The following is an 18,087-nucleotide window of genomic DNA, read 5'->3' on the forward strand; positions in this document are numbered from 1 at the left end:
TCTGAGGAACGTTTGTTAAATCGCAACTCGGGAATACTTTGATTTATTCATGATCTTGAAACTATATATCACTATTTTCTCCCAATCGAATTAGTTGATACATAAACTTAAACCGAAATTACTCCACTCCTATTTTTAATTTCGGTCAAGATATTTGGAAGTAAATGGATCAATAACTTTTCAAATAACAATGGTTGAAAATTGATTGATGAGACAACCAGACCATATTTATACAATACATCAAGCTTTTTCTGAAAGCCGAACACAGTAGTTATTTGTTTATTTGACGATACATATATTTTATATTACGTATGCACACAATTTTACACATGCATGATCGTCAAGAATCAGGCATATCGTATAAAAACATAAACTTTTTCGATATCTAATATTTTTAAAAGTCATTATTTGGGAATACTCTTTCGCAGATGCATGCACGAGTACATGGACATCTACTCCGAGATGGCCTCGCTGGAGGCGGGGGAGTTGGTCAACTCCGCCTTCGGTGGACGTTTCTGTGGACCGATCCCACCACGCCGCCGCGTATCCCTTCACCGAGCAGTCGCGCTCGCATTTTTTACAGATCATACATACACGCCGCCCACGCTCTTCGCAGGAACCTATCGTTTCATCAACGCTTGTGAGTTATAGTTTTTTTTTTATGACTAGGAGGACAAAGCGTCCGTCTGATGAAAAGCTGTTACCGTAGCTTACAGACGCCTGCAATACCATAAGCATCACAAGCTCGTTGTGACCCTACCCCCAACACTTTGCAAGAGGTCTGGCCATCTTATTACAGTAACACTATTTAATAGTAGTATTATTTACCTACGATCTTTTATAAGGCTGAGACTCTTGCCCAATCGGGTTGCTGCAGATTTGTGCTGTGCTCCACTGTAATAAAATAACAGTTTATCTATTATTGCATATGGAATTGGGTACAAGTTAATTATACCCAACTTCACTTTTAGACATGATTAATTTATGAAAGGAAAAAATATACTTTTAATTGAAAAGGGAGTCCCCTATAAGTTATATGGAGGAAGTCATATTTTAAATAATTAGATATGCATAAAATATCTTTATATCCTTCTGAAAGTGTGTAAAAAATATTTGAAAATTTAGATATAATAAAAGAGATAAATTGTCCAACAGCGGAGTTCGAGGTAGGGACGCCAGTCCCGAACACGATGTGCTCGTTTATAATCGAGGCGAGCAAGCGGAAGACGGGGCTGCTGCTATCGCCGACGTACCCCGGCGTCTACCCCAAGGACATAACATGCAACTACCAGTTCGTCGGCCAGGCGGGCCAACGCATTCGGCTAGAATTCCGAGACTTCGACCTGTTCTTCGGCGGACCTCAGTGAGTTCATACAGTCATACTAATTTAACTAAACGTAATTTATATTTATTTAGACATGAATGGTGATAATATCAGCACGGCCTCCTGTATTATTATAAACAATAGACTCTCTAGATATTACATAAGACCAAACATATCAGGTTCAACTGCTGTAACGACGTTCACACAAGTGCCTCAGCAGCTGATAATACGACGATCGGATTCGTTACTTGCACATAACAAATGTTTTATTGACATGGCCCTGGGCCATATAGAAGTTTGTCATGGTCTGGGCATTTGTGATTGTGTTATTATATTTATGGCCAATAAACAAATTTACTTTTTTATTTTTTTATTTGTGAGTGTTTCCGTTCCTCCTATACTGAACTCGAAACCCTAGTAAAGAACGCTGTTTAGCATTTAAGTTCTGGCTGGCATATTAATCTGTCTATTAAGAAGTTTTCTTTCTTTCTTTGTATTTCCGGTCCTCCTATATGGAACTCTCATCCTAGAGGATCACTGTTAAATCTTTAAGTTCTGATTGTTATTGCAGTTTGTTTATTAAAAAACATTAAACCCCAGCTGCCCGTTCGACTGGGTGCGCGTGTACGACGGGCCCGACAACTCGTCGGCCGTCATCGGCACGTACTGCGGGCAGCAGCGCAACCTCGTGCTGTACTCGAGCAACGAGCGCCTACTAGTCACCTTCTTTACTTTGCCGCGATCGGCCAACACGCAGAACCGCGGTTTCAAGGGTATCTTCGAGTTTTCAGAGAGTTTTGTTAAGTTAGGTAAGTTTGGATCGAGTTTTCTTAATGCATTACTAACTTTTTAGTACTTACTGTCTACTTTTAAATAAGCATTAATGTGAAGGTTTAAAAATAAATTTTTGGTGTAATATAGTTTCCTCGTAAAGGAAAAATTTAAGGAATAAACAACGAAGAACCCTTCACGTTTCCTCAATTTTACGTAAAATTTCCAATACTAGCCGTGGTATTTTGGTGTCATTGAAGACTATTAATCCAAATTAATTGAATTAAAGATTAAAAATAGACACGTTTTTTTTTTCAGATTTTATAGGTAAACACGATGCCGAGCACATTAGGGGTTCGGAGTGCGATCAGAAAATTCTTAGTAAAAAGGAATCTACAGGATTCGTGTACCATCCAAATTATCCATTTCCTTATATACCAAAAGTTGTTTGTAGGTGAGTCACACACACTAAAACATTATATACATATAAATTATTTAAATTATTCGATGGTTGTTTTAATTTTTGCTTTTTTTGTAGATATTTTATATACGGTATGCAAGATTCACAAAATTTGGAGAGAGTACGATTAGAGTTTCAGAATTTTTCTATACCAAAAGGAAACCAAAGCCAACTAAAGCCAGAGTAAGTAATGTTTTGTTCAGAATATTAAAAAATGAATGGCTTTCTTTAGATAATTTAAAAACCAAGATTATTGTTTCTTTTTATGTTGTGCTAATCCAAAAATCGAGCTGCTTTTGCCAGAATAAAGAACAAACACATCTCACAACACATTATTTTACAATTTTCAGTAGCGTATGTGCAGATGGCTATCTGAAGGTATATTTGCGTGGCCAAGAAGCCACAGATTCCTATGACAAGCACGATGCGGAATTGTGTGGGGAGGGCTCTTCGGATCCTCTGTTCCCTCCACCATTACTCTCAGACGGACCTCGCCTAGTTATGGTCTTCAGTTCTGGTGAACTCCAGGGTCGCGGTTTTAAAGCGAAATATACTTTTGAGACTGGTGAGTTAGATAGAACTTATCAATAGTTAAGCTTAAATCATAGTTAAACTTTCTTATGAAATTATATTTGATACACAAAGTTTTGATCTTTACAAGTGTATTAAATAGGTAAACTGTAAAGGATCGATACAGCGAGAGGCATTAAATTAAATCACATGTTAAACACGATTGTGTTCAATCTTCTGCACAAAATCTGGAGCAGACAGCAGCCTGTGGAAAATATAACAACCACAGAAGATCACTGCTAAATAGCACTGTTCTAGAAGTGTTGTCCCTGCGGCGATAAAGTTGGCCAGAGCTGCTGGAGAGGGTCAGGGGTAGACTCGGAAATGCACTCACGATGCTTCTGTAGTATTGCAGGTCTCCATAGGCTATGGTAACCGCTTGCTATCAGCTCGTATACTTATTTGCACCATTTGACCTGTCGTATAAAATAAAAATACCACATTTCTACGAGTATATCGCCGTTTACCAATTTCCATTTCTTAAGTATTTCGAGAAAGATAAAAGTTAAAGATTTTTTTGTGATTGTTATTTAACTACTCCCAGAAATTACTGGCTCAAAATAAAAAATTTATTTATGTTGGATAGTCCATTTAATTAGGGAAGGCTAAAGTCTATATAATATTTAAAATAAAGCAGGTGAATCCGCGAGATACAGCTAGTGCAGTAGTTATCATACATATTATGGTCTAATTTCCAGAATATCGGGTACCAGGCACGGCGGCGCCGGGTGGTGAGTGCGCGTTTACGTATCGCTCGGAGGCGAAGAAGCGCGGCGATTTCAACTCTCCGCGCTACCCTTCCAATTACCCGTCGCGCACTAACTGCACGTATACGCTGGTCGCGACGCCAAACGAGCAGGTCACCGTCGTCTTCGACCACTTCAAAGTTAGAGCTGACTCGTGGAATGCTACTGCTGGTTTATATGGGTAATTTTTTGTACACATTTTTTTCGATCGAAAACTAGGTTATTATTTTAGGTTATAAACGAGCAAGGAGACTGAGCTATAAACAATGGCTTACATTTTATTTTAATTTCAAATGTTGCTCATAGTGTACAAACTCTTCTTAATTCCTAATGCAGCAAGAACTTGAGCTATGGTTCTGAATTCTTATTGATGGTAGTTCCAGTAATAGCATAGTTACGTGGCCTCGAGCAACTAGTCCTGCTCATCAGTAATAGTATCACAATTATAAAAAAATAAAACATAGCTTAAATCTTTATATTACGATTAAAAGTCACCGTTTACTTTAAATCTATATACATATTATCATAATACATTTAGCCTAAAACCAACTACTTATATCTCTAAAATAAAAATAAAAATATTCTCAACACATTTAGGTTTACACGACATGTTTTTCTGAGCATTTTATTTATAAGACTTGATATATATATATTATATATAAATTATTGTATGGCCCTAGCTTCAATAAAGTTTATTGAGTAGGGCACAGCAGGATATCCTGCTCAAAATCTAGAGCTGCTTGTTGAAGGAAATACCTCAACCTTACAGAAGATCACAGTTAAAAATACGGTTCTCAAGAAGTGTTGTGTTCCTGTGACGAGTAAAGTGGCCAGAAGTCCTGGGGAGGGTCAGGGGCAGGATTGGTAACGCACTTGCGATGCTTTTGGTGATGTAGATGACAATTGGCTACGGTAACCGCTTACCATTGCTTACCGGCATAGTCGTTTAAAGACAATATTGATATAATACCACGCATCGTTTTTGGTCGGGTGCTAAAATGCTGCACTAATAAAATCGGTGGTGTTTACCGGGTATTAAAATGCTGCACTGATAAAACCGGTTTTATGTTAATAGGATGTTAAAATGCTGCACTAATAAATCCGGTGTTGTCCCCAGGGGCGCGACGTGCAGCGAGGACTGGGTGGAGGCGTGGTGGACGGGGCGCGAGGGCAGCCGCGTGCCGCTGGGCCGCTGGTGCGGGGCCGCCACGCCCGGCCCGCTGCAGTCGCCGCGCGGCGCGCTCGGCCTGCTCATCGCGCTGCACACCGACTACGACTCCGTGGCCTCGGGGTTCAAGGCGAGATATGTGTTCGAGGTCAGTGCGTAGTTTTTCAGAAATTGTGTGGTTGTGATTGATGTGCCCTGAGAGTGATTATTACATTGCAAATGGACTATATTTCTCTAGCTTCAGGGTTCAAAGTATCGAAAATTAGTGAGTGTGGTGTGATATTATTATTAAGAAGTTGATAAACATATTTTGTCACACTTGGGAAAGTTGACATTGTTAGATGTATCCTTATAGTCCAGTCAAATTAGATATAATAATAGTGATCAAATAACAAAAACTCCGACAGAGCTGAATTTTGATAGAGACCTTGGGTACACCATGAGAAATACATTGTCAAAAGTCCTAATCGATACAATATAATTTGTATATGTCAAAACTTTCGGTTTTTTTGGCTTTTTCTCGAAAACGGCTAGTTTTGTCAAAAATATAATCCAGATAAAATTTGTAGATCGTAAAATTGTGATTCTAACATTTTGTTTTCTGACAATCACCATTCCTAAGGTATCAAGATTCTAAAAGTTGTAGGTACGTGTTTACATCCTGTCGGAGTTTTTGTTATTTGCAATATCTGTTTTGACTGGACTACTAGATCAATGTTAATATGCAGCTAATTGACAAATTTTGCACTAACAACCCTGTAAAAGCAACATTTTAATTTTTAAGTGTAATTCCCAATAATAAGCAATTAAAAATATGATTACTACGATTATTTTCTGTAAATTATATACAACTAACAATATTTCTTGCTAAAACAACATAAGTCAAAAACTGTTTTTGAGGGTTTTTTTCATTATTTTTATTAATAAACTGTAAAAGTTATTCGCTATTTTACTTTCTTACCACTCAAATACTAAATTAAAGATAAAAAAGTCCTTTAAAACTCATTTGATTGTGAATGAAACAGTTTTTATTGATATACAAAAAATCTAATTGAGTGGCATATAAGGTTTTTGAAAAGACCGATTCAATTCAAATGCAGGTAATTTGTCTAGAATAATTTGTTAAATATAAGATAATACACGGTCTTATATACAGGGATAACCATCACAAGGCTGGCTTTGAAATACACAGGCCGAAGACGGGCAGCAGCGTCTTCGGTGCGACAAAGCCAGCCCTGCGGTCACCAACCCGCCTGCCCAGCGTGGTGACTATGGGCAACACACATGAGTTCACACCATTGTGGCTTGTGGAGGCCTATGTCCAGCAGTGGACTGTGATAGGCTGAAGTGATTCTTTATAATTGGTTATCTGTCTTCGTTGCACAGCACACCCATCGATCGTCATGCCTCTGGCAGCCGTAAAGCGCTACCGTTAAGCCGACGTACCCCCACTACTGTATTTGCACGGTCTGTGTATAAGACCATTAATACTTATACTTAACTTTATGATGAAAGTTAAGAAGTGAAGTTATAATTATTCTTTATCATAGGTTGGTAAAAATAAAGATTATTTTATTTTAATCTGCCGTCGAGAATTCAAATTTATTTCACGTTTTATATATGTAAGTAACAGTAATTTTGAGAAATGGTTACGGTACAATATAGCAACATAAACAATTTTTTAATGAATTTTTTTATTGCTACTTTTTGGTTTACAATAGTGTTATTATCGTTATAGCCGGCGAAGTCAATCTTCGGTGACTGCGGTGGCAATGTATCGGGCTCATCATGGGGCGTGGTATCATCCCCGCGCTACCCTCTGCCATACGAGGCACCGTCACGCGGCGCCGCGTCACGCGTCTGCAACTGGTTCATCACGGCGCGCCCCGGACGAAGACTGCTCATCAACTTTGATCACTTCGCCGTTGAAGGACATCTTACTGGTGTGTTTTCTTTTGCATCTGGGTCTTGCTTTGACGCTACACTGTCATTAATTATTTCGTGATGGCCTGTAGCTTACCTGAATAAACCAAACTTTTATATCGAAATATAAGTACGTTCAAATGAATTAATCTTCTTCTACTTGACAATATGTGTTTGTGACACATTTTTATGTTTTATTTTAACAACCATAACTATATATAGTCTTATATTTTATTTTTCCATAAACAAACATCTGAGCGTAACATACTTAAAAATTGCATTTATAATATATTTTGCGTTTTGCCATATTTGATATTCAAACTTTAATTGTAAAACGTGCGAACACGTCTTATTGTAAGCTATAATTAAATTTTGATTAAAATATTTTTATTATAATTTATTTACTTAATTTTAAATGTTTATTTCTGTTCTGAATTTTGCGATAATTTTGTTCAATTTCTTTAAAATAGTTTTTTAATTAGACAATATATCTAACGTGTTCGTCGTAGAGCGCGGCTGCCCCGCGGCAGTGCTCCGGCTGTGGTACGAGAGCCCCGGGCCGCCGCTCGAGCTGTGTGGAGAGAAGGCCCCGGCCGACCGCTGGCAGTATCTCTCCTCCTCCAACTCAATACGACTGTCGTTAGTGACCTTCTATATTCTACTATTAGTCTATTGGGTAGTTCAGGTCCTTTGAGCAGGATGTCTATATGATAATATTTCTTTACCATTGTTAGTCAAAACGAAATTTGATTTTCAAGTTTTTTTTTTTTTAATTTAACTACATTAACTTTTTTTTGTTAATGATTCAAATTAGACTAAATATAAAAAACACGTGGTTATAATGTTAATATATAAATTAGTTCCGAAAACTATAAAAATATTTTTAAAATATTTTTCTATAACAATATAACTTTTTTTTAATACGATACAAATATAGCTAATAGTTTTGTTAAACACTATTTATTATTATTATTTTAACACTTTCAAACAGTTGCTATAATAACGTGTTCTATGTCAAAATGTATTTTAGTGTACAATGAAGACTAAAAATATAATGTAATAGAACTACATAGAAAAATAAGTAATGCAATAGAACAAGCGTCTATCGATCACGTTGACTTCAGGTTCATAATAGCGGACAAGTCCGTGGGCGCGGGCGGCTGGCGCGCCGTGTGGACGGAGGTGACGGTGGGCGCGGGCGGGGACTGCCCCGCGGCCTGCGCCGGCGCCTGCCTGCCGCCGCGCGCCGCCTGCTCCGGCCTGCAGCACTGCGCGGGCGTGCCCGTCGCGCGCCCCGCGCACTGTTAGTATACCGGCGCTCGCCTGACCGGGCAGGGCTTAGGGCACTGAGGAGCTCAGCGTGTTAAACGCAGTGTGATAGAGGACTGCTAATGACAGATATTACGGATCGTCAACATTGCGTTTTCCTACCATTTGCCATGACAACAGGGCTGTTAAAGGCAGATGGTAGGAAAGTCAGTCATCATCAACTTTTGCGGTTCCGTACCATCTGTCGATTCTTGTTTCCGTTTACACTTCGTTTAATGTGCTCTTACAAGACATTTTTTATTCGATTTCCTAATCAAAAAAATGCGGCATATTGACTGAATTAATGGTCACATTTTTTTTTTCTTTACACTCCAGCTTTGAAGTACGTCGTCATATAAAACTTACATGTCTTTATTCAGAATTCGAAACAGCATAAAGTTACAAAATTAATAGAGCCTGGATAATTTATGGTCCTTTTTATTTCTTTAACGATTATTTTATTATTATTATAATAATTGGCATTTCAAGTTTCCTTTCTTAAACAAAAAAAGTCGTCACACCTAAATTTCGTATACAACATTTACCGAAAGACGATAAGTATTTGGATAGGTACAAGTATGACTCCGCTTCTGCGTAACACTCATATCACAGAATCATTTCAACTGACACACAACATTGTGCTGGTGCCAAACACATAAATGCAGTAATATTCGCACTGAAACACTCGCACAAAATCGCACCTGGTATACTTTATATTTGTAACGATTAATAAAATATGTTATAAGAAAACCTTTAATTGAAAGAGAGAGAGCAGTACCAGTTATTGTGCTATAAATTTGTCTAATGCATACTTATTCAAATATTTTACTTTCTTAAATATAATTGTGTGGTTATACTCATAGGATTACAAATGATCCAGTAAACTATAATTTTCGAAAGCATCAAATTGTACCTGTCTTTTAAAACTTATTACATATCGGAGTTTGACTTTTTAATTAATTAGATATACAAACGTAATCGATAGAATGGATATCACCCTAGTATCGAACTTAAAACGATAAATTTCACGTGTAAAAGTAAACTTGGCGCCCAAGCTGGGACGCTATGGTCCTAAAAATAATTAATTTATAATATAGTACGAGTATATTTACCGCGGCTTATTACTTAATAGTATAATATACTTTTGGTGCACTCGAGTTCGTACCGTTATTATCTTAACTATCAATTTCATTTTTAAAATGAATTTTCACGGAGGTTCGTCATTTTCTTCTCATTGTATGCGATATGGCTTGTCATCACAATTTCTTTAAACGTGTTTTATATTTGCTAATTTTTTGCTGATACTACGGTGAATCCATATCTGTCGAATACTATACATGGTAGTTCAGTAAGTATTTAAATAGGAACCTGATTGGCTTTTTAAATGATTAAGCTTGTATTGATAATTCTAATTTTTATCCAATGTTCAAAATTTTCATGTACACTTGATAGTTAAATTTGGTAACCGTATGTTGTTCGCACTCTGCAATTTCATGTACCTAAGATGATAATTTATCTACACATTTGCATTTTGTCGTTGCAATTAATATAATATTTAAAAAAAAAATTAAAATGTAGATTTCTTACGGAGTAAGCAGTATTATTATTTGCGTTGAAATTTAAGCATTTATTGATTATATTTTATTAAAAAACTTACCATTGAATATTGTATATGCTCAAATTTATTAGAAGTAAAATAGTTTTAATAGTATAAAGGTAATTTGTAAGTGACGTGTGTGTCCGATTGTGCAAGCGCTTTCTGCTGCTTACTCCTGCTTTCTTCTATTAATTGTAAGATATTGTATCTAAACACTGTAGAACTGTTAAATGATATTACTTAAATAACATATATAACATACATTCACTGTAATCTTACTTCTCAGTATTGACGGTTCAATGCAATCTTTGTCTCGGAGGATTAATATCTTTATATGTTAAATGTAGGTAGGTGTTTAGAAGATGAAATTTAAACTGTTTACCGTATAGCGTAATATATTGACGATGTTGGAAGATTATGGATCTTTTTATTTACGATCTTCGTCCCTTTTAAAAACTTTATAAATCTCTTCATAAAACATGTCTCTTCATAAACATCCATAAACTGTGCTCCACTGAAATAGTTGTTTAAAATCGTCTTTTTTTTCTTTTTATACTGTGATGACTCAGGAGTAAAAAGATATGAATTTTTTTGTAATGTGAGCATAATTCTTGATTTTTTGACTATTGTATGGTAAATAGGTCTGAATTCCGATGGGACGAAGCTTGCATTGAGTCATCGCACTATAGGGCCCGGGGTACCGCGTCCAACGCTAGAAATACTTGCATCAATTTGAAATATTTCTAAATACATTGGTGATGTTGCGAATTGTGTAGCGAATATTTAGTATTGGTTTCATTATAAAATAGCTTGGCCAAGTATTTCTTGTGTGAATTTCGCAATAAAGTGGATGTTTTCCAATAATTGATTACGTACGTGCTCTTATGAATTGGATATCTTGATCCTGTAAATCCTTATCGATATTTATTATTGGAAAGCATTATTACAAAATCAATCACTTAAAAACGATAATGTCTTCCTTATACTGTCAACATTGGCATTTATCTCGGACATTTACAAAGTGGTCGATTTTGTGTCACGCTTTAAAATCCGTGCGTTTCTATGGAAGACAAAAATTTTTAATGCCTTCTTGAGCTGACTTCCTGGAGTGGAAACGTACCGGATTACGCGTTACGACGCTCACTGGAGCGGTCCCCGGGCTGACGCGGCGGTGTGCGCAGGCGGTGCGGCGTCGGGCCAGGCCGCGCCGCGCGCCGCGCTCGTCGTCCTCTCGCTTGTGCTTGCCGCCCCGCACTGACCGGGCGCTGCACACGTGAGTCTATATATACACCCTTTCCCCTGCCTCCAACTCACCGCTGTCGCATGCACGCCGAGCATCCGTTCTGCTTTTCATTTTTCTCTTCTGCTAAAACTATCTCATCTTAAACTTGTTTCGATATAGGACGCTAGGTTGCTAGTGGAGTTCGATCGAGTTCCAGATCTAGATGAACATGTTCCCGAAGGCCATTTTTACGCTGTTGTGCGTTTGAAGATCAAAATTCTGGTTTAACTCATACATTTCGTACATCCACACAGCAGATAATATCGGCATCGCTCCCGCTAGAGGCTCTCGTCGCCTAGTAGTTATCATTGCAGCACCATGAAAAGCTTTCTATATATTAAAATAGACTTAAAGTTTTGCATGAAATAAAATATTAAAAGTAAATTGATAAAGTTAAAAGAAAGATAAAAAAATATTATAAAGCCTTAATATTTAGCGAAATAAACCTGAATTTGATAAAAGTTCTTTTTGTAACTATTTTATTACTAGGTGGGATCAAGAGATAATACAATACAATACGATATTCACTAATTGTGGAAGTTCAGGTTTGTCGCGTTAAATAATGTGTGTATTAAAATAAACTTCAAGTTAAAACTAAGCATTAGTTGGGTATATTTTGGAGGAATCCCTACCATGTATAAATCGGAATTCATCGCCAGTAAATTTCTCAAACTAAGAATTTTGAACTTTCAATCACTATTCTCGATCTAAATTTGGATAAAGAAATTTTCTCGCGATGAAAACATCCGAACACCACTTCGGAGAAAGGAGACAGGAGTATTCGCGTACAGGCGAGGTGGCGGGCCAGGCGAGCGGGGGCAGTGGAGCGGTGTGGTGGGGGGTGGGGTGCGCGGGCGGCGGCGTGCTGGCGCTGGCGGCGTGCTGGCGCCGGCGCAGGCGAGCGCCGCGCCGCCCGCCGCCGCCGCCGCGCCCGCCGCCCCGCGCCGTGGCCGCGCGTCTCGCTGCGCCGCCCGACACCGTGTGACGCGCAATACAACACTTTAACGTACTACAAGTCTTTCATTTTTAATACCCTTCGTATTCTACTTTAAAAAAAATTTCAGCGTAAATGAAAGTTCTTGTTCTTCTTTTGTATTTAACACATTTTAATGGTGGACAAAGGAGCACAGCTGATTATCAAGTGCAGCTAGCAATATCTTGCGTAACAGACGTTTGATAACTCGAAATACTGATTCTAGATGTTTTATAACAGTACCAATAAATTATTCTCAGAAACTAGCTGATAAGAGTAGGTATGTAAAATTACTTTAGTAGATAGTAGATACTAGCTTGACTTATGTTCTAATGGCCGATTTTTAAGTCTGTTGTGGGGAATATTGTAAACAATATCAAATAAATTGAATTAAATGAATTAGCAACCGCTCTGGTGAAGTGGTGCGAGTGGTCGCCTAAAACACCGACGGTTTGTGGGTTTGATTCCCGATCAGAATGGATATTTGTATTTGTACAAATATTTCTTTCCGCTTTGGATGTCCGTCCTTGTGGTTTTCCCCGTCGTGCTTCGGAGAGCACCTTAAGCCGTCAGTCCCGGTTGTTATCATGAATACCTGATAGTAGGGAATATATCCGCCAACCCACAGTGGAGCAACGTGGTGAATTAAGCTCCATACTCATAGTGGGAACATATCCACCAATCCGCAGTGGAGCAACGTGGTAGATTAAGCTCTAACCCTTCTCCTACATGGAGAGGCCTATGCCCAACAGTGGGATGTTACAGGCTGAATACGATGAAATTAATACTCCGAGACACTGATTTGATATATTTTATAATCCTTACAAAACAACTTAGCAATTCTTTGTACAAGTAAAATTTTGCCTAAATTTTAGCCCTTGTCTTAGTACAATGTAATTGCTAATATCTGAGAATCTAGAATTAAGGCAGCGGATGTATGTAAGTACAGTGAATGTCTAAAAATTAATTCTAATTTATTTTTTTCATACTGAGTTTAGTGTAGACGTAAAAAGTTTAATCAGTAATGAAATATAACTATATACTTTTCGGGTACATACTAAAGATTGCTTTAGTATCAGCCATACTCGAACTTCTTACTTACTTTTCGTTCAGATTTGAAATGTTTAACATACACACATGGTCGTCTGTACCTAGAATAAGCAAGTGTGTTTTACGTAACAGCCGACTGATAATAGTAACACAGCGAGACTCGAACCCACAAGCCACGAATTAAAAAGCAGGATCACTGCGCCATCGAGCTAGGTAATATGGAATAAATTCTTTATGCTAATATTTCTGAACAGTAGCTATTGACGATTACTATGTGATACTAGCTGTGCCCGCGACTTCAATTCGTCCGTGTGGGATTCAAGAAAATTGTTAGTTTATTATCAAAATTCGCAGTTATAAAAAAAAATCTAAAATAAAAAGTAGCCTAAGTTACTCCTTATTAATTCAGCTATCTGCCAGAGAAAGTACCGTCAAAATCAGTCCAGCTGTTTCAGAGATTAGCCGGAACAAACAGACAGACCGAATGGCAGACAGACAAAAAAATATATAAAAAATGTTATTTTCGTATATAATAAATAAGCTAGACAGTCCCCCCTGGAGACGCTGGGATGGTGCACACGTAGCTGCGAGCTTAAATAAATACATTGAGATAGCTTTTTTTTAACTAACATAGTTGTTAAGAATTATCGTAACTGACATTTAATTTTGATTTTTGATTTGTCTTGATTTTAGTTTTGATTTTTTATTTTGGTTTTAATTTTGAATTTATATTGAATACGGTGATAATTGTATTTGTAATTTTTTAATTTGAATTTAAATTGAATAAGTCATTATTTTTAACCTTTTGATTGATTGAATTTTGATTTTAGTTTTAATTTTAATTTTGTTTTAATTTTAATATTGATTTTTGTTTTTTTTTTGTTTTAATTCCAGTTTTGATTTAATTTTAGTATTTTTTAAATTTATTTATTGTAATATTGATTGAATTTGGTGATGATTTTAATTTTAGGTTTGATTGAATTTTAGTATATTGATTTTGATTTTAGTGTTGTTTGATTGGATTTTGATTTGGTATAATTTGTTTTGTCACAATTGTTAAAACTAACAGTAATGTAACTAACAAAAATATGGACATCTCTGAATTAAACTATTATTATTATTATTATATGTAGGGTGTATATATACGTATAAATTTAATAAAAAGCGAATTTTAATATTACAAAGACACTCCAAATTTATTTATTTGTATAGGTTAAAAAAATAAGGATTATATCAAAACAGATTCGGAATTCGTTAAAGCAATTTCCGTGAATCGCAAGAATTGTTTCGATTATTTCACTGCCAATAGTTGAATTTTAAATTCCAAAGTATGTATTTACAATATGTGTATGTAATATAGCGAATAAATGTAAGTACTAATTTTTATGCCAATACTTATTTAATTAAACAAAATACTTATATACAAATTTAGTTATTAAGGTAGTGCTTAAATAAAAGAAAACAAGCAGGTAATAAGGCAAACACAGTTTTGCAAATTTATTCCACATATTAACTGATACAATATTGATACAAGTCAGAGTTCTAACAGTACGGACATGCTATGTGGTCGAAATACAAAAAAGTTTAGTAGTACAGCGATAATAATAAACATTGCAGAAATCCTGAACTTTACATTACTACTTCTTCACACTAATGTATTTTAAAGGGACATATGTAATAAAAATAAAGCAAAAAACTAAAGCAGGAACACAGTCGGGAAATGTTATCGATTACAGGTGTTCTATTATTTTAGCCGTAATTGATAGTCGTCGAGTTCGATTCATTCCATAAATTCTTTCTCGTGTAACCTAAGTTGTAAGTATGTCAAAAAACAACAGTCAAACTCCTTATAATATAATAATTACTGCTAAAATACACATCACATCGCAAAATGCGTTCGCAGGAATAAAATATATCGAATAACATGTATTAAAAAAAACAGACAGTCGGCGGGTCGGCGACCCGACGCGCGGCCGCAAACAGGCAACCGCGGCCGCGCGCCCTTACAAAAAAAATAAAGTATATATTAAATATATACGGCTAATACGACAGTGAAAACATAAGCATAACGGGAAACTTACATTCGAAACATTTCATAACGTCCTACTTTAAGATTTTTACGGAATCGTCGCGATACAAAATCGAAAACGTGAAAATCAAATAAAAAAAAACACATATAGAAAAAAGTGGACCGGTCCGCTCGCTAGGTCGGGCGGGCCGGGCGTACGCGTAAACGTGACCGTCTCACGCTGCGGAGCGTGCGCGGCGCGCGGCGCGGGCGAGGTGCTCCCCTGCGCAGCTTGTAGTGTCTCCGGGACAGGGGCTCGCGCGGGCGCGCGGCGCGGGCGGGGCGGGGCTAGCTGCCCCCCGCCCAGCCGCGCGCCGCCGCCGCCGCCGCGCCCAGCCGCCGCTTGCTCTCCCCCCCAGCGTTCTGCTGACCCCCGTCGTGTTTACGTTTACCTGCAACACCACGCCGCCTCTGCACTACACTGCACTCCTGCCGCCACTCGCTATCACTGAGACCATTCTCATAAATACCTATGTTGTAACACACGAAAGCCTGACACAAGATAATTACGGCAGTGTGACCAGATTTCATTTATCGAATCTACTGCTTGAAGAGGTTAAATACTACTAAATTCTACCAAAAAAGAACGAGAAAATACTAAAAATCTATGACAGTTTTTCGCTGTTGTCTCCACGAAGAAGCATAATATTTTTCTCTTGATTATAACGATAAAACAACAAGATGAACAAAGAAAACATCATAAATCAATCAAAGCTAAATCAATATTTATTACGTAAAATTAAAATCTACAGGAATATAGGCATTTTTAAATTGTGATCAAGTTATGGTTCTTTATGTTTGGGTAAAATTGTCATAAAGCAATTTTGAGTGCATTAGTTTGATTTGAATGCCCTATTTCTTAGCATCTTTAACCTATCCTACTTTTTATTGAAATTTCGTGTTCACTCGGAATTGGTAACTGTGGGAAGCCTCTACATTCGAAGGACAATAATATTCACTCCATAGAACCTAGATAATACAGGTTAGATTACCATTAATTACCATTTATGTACTGAATGGCAAAGGACGAAGAGCGATCGGCAGACCAAAAAAGCAACAGATGGATTGTGTGAGTGAAAACATGAGAAAGAAAGGAGTAAGCGCTGAAGTGACGAATAATAAAGAGGAATGGAAGAGGAAAACATGTTGTGCCGACCCTAAATAAGTGGGATAAGGGCAGGAAGATGATGTACAGTTAAATTTAGGTACAAAGAGTGCTACAAACCTCAAAATTCGTATAATTTAAGTTTCATGTGCTGAAATGGAGTAAAATCGGGAGATTATACCCTAAAATCGTTTTATCTGTATTTATTCGCCAAAATCAGGAGTTCCGCGGATAAATAGGTAACTTTTACATCACTGGCTCACGGCACGAATAGTTACTAAAAGAATAAAAATTAAAAATATACCTACTTAGTCAATTTTTTCAATACATGTGGGATTCCCCCAACAGCTTTCGAATAATTAATATTATAAAGAGATAGCTACAATCCATTTGATGAAAAGGATAATAGCATTTTTTCGAGAGGTTTGCAATATAAAGAAAAAAAGTAGTATATTTATTATATATTCACAATTTTCACAATTTTCAACTATACTATATTTAAATATAGTATATTTGAAAATTGTGAATTCTACCAAAATATACCAAATAATTTTTACCTACTAGATACTGTTATCGGTACCTCGAAATCTACCAAAAAAGTAGAAATCTACTAAATCTGGTCACGCTGTAATTACGAGACAGCTATACTAATATTATGCACAGGTAATTAAATTATTAGCTTTCCTATGATTCAAGACGACAGTTATTTTTCAGTCTTTTTCATTTCTTCGGAAACTCAAAATCTTCAAAATAAATTACAAACTTATAAAAATACTGATCAGTAACAAAATTGTAGTGCTAGGTTTAGTAGTGGTCTGGAAATACCACATCTATATTTTCGCGATTCTACGAGTATACCTTTAGTGTGTTAGACTATATGTATTTATTTTACTAAAATGTAATTTAATCTACTTGTAAACGTCTAGCAGTTGTTTACGTGGCCAGGTGGTGATAGTTAATAGCAGAGTGGTCAGATTATGAGTTCCAAATTGTAACACCACCAGTTAGTAAAGATTGAGTATCTTGAATGAATGTCGAATATTATCTTATAAGAATTGAGTTATTATTTTGGAACCCATTTATGTTGATCAATAGTTAATATTTTTATATGATAAGAATTATTATCTACCATTAACTCTGGTTACAAATAGTTAAAAACTGAAAATGTTAACTGTTAAAAATTTTATTAGACAAATCTGACCATAAACTGATAAGTAAATAGTGACTGAATCAATGTGACCAAGATCCAAAAAAAAAGAAGTTAACAATTGAGACAATTTCAAACAGCCAATCGAAACAGTTTTTAACTATTTGCAACCAACATATTTATTACACAACTAAACTAGCTATATAAATAAGATCTTCCACAAACTTTTTAAATCAAATAAAAAAATATGGACTCGCTACTCGACTGAGCTATAAAAGTTTGTGGAGATCTTATATTTCGAGGACGGGAAGGATAAGGAAAGGAGGGGATAGTTACCGATAAAAACATAAGAATCCAGATTACACGCAAACCATTAAACATGCTGAAATCAAACAAGATGGATCAGATAAATAATGATAGCCGAGAGTGAGTCCAAATTTTTTTAACAAATTTTGAATTTGGGTAATTTTTAAGTTTGTAAAAATATACGGGTTATTGATGATATGATCAATAATATATATATTACTAGCTGTGCCCGCGGCTTCGCCCGCGTTGAAATCAGTGTGTCACAAAGTTTTCCCGGCAAACTTCCAGT

The 18,087-nt window shown here is 36.5% G+C and overlaps 2 protein-coding genes across 2 annotated transcripts in view; one reads left to right on the forward strand and one right to left on the reverse strand.

Annotated features, from left to right (window-relative positions):
• Positions 1-429: 429 nt before the first annotated feature.
• Positions 430-8,270, forward strand: LOC123657877 (dorsal-ventral patterning tolloid-like protein 1). The gene is made up of 11 exons (XM_045593373.1): positions 430-640; positions 1,156-1,363; positions 1,925-2,133; positions 2,414-2,549; positions 2,634-2,738; positions 2,909-3,120; positions 3,824-4,052; positions 4,989-5,187; positions 6,778-6,982; positions 7,472-7,601; positions 8,087-8,270. Exons 1-11 carry the CDS (start codon positions 433-435, stop codon positions 8,268-8,270), a joined length of 2,025 nt encoding a protein of 674 aa, XP_045449329.1. The 5' UTR covers positions 430-432.
• Positions 8,271-15,528: 7,258 nt separating this feature from the next.
• The window catches only part of LOC123657640 (heterogeneous nuclear ribonucleoprotein R), a 30,442-nt gene continuing 27,883 nt past the window's right edge, over positions 15,529-18,087 (reverse strand). The window contains exon 16 of the mRNA XM_045593162.1: positions 15,529-15,632. Coding sequence (XP_045449118.1) covers positions 15,529-15,632 — 104 coding nt within the window. The remainder of the gene's footprint in view (positions 15,633-18,087) is intronic.

The sequence above is a fragment of the Melitaea cinxia genome, chromosome 11 (assembly GCF_905220565.1).
Source record: "Melitaea cinxia chromosome 11, ilMelCinx1.1, whole genome shotgun sequence".
Lineage (NCBI taxonomy): Eukaryota > Metazoa > Arthropoda > Insecta > Lepidoptera > Nymphalidae > Melitaea > Melitaea cinxia.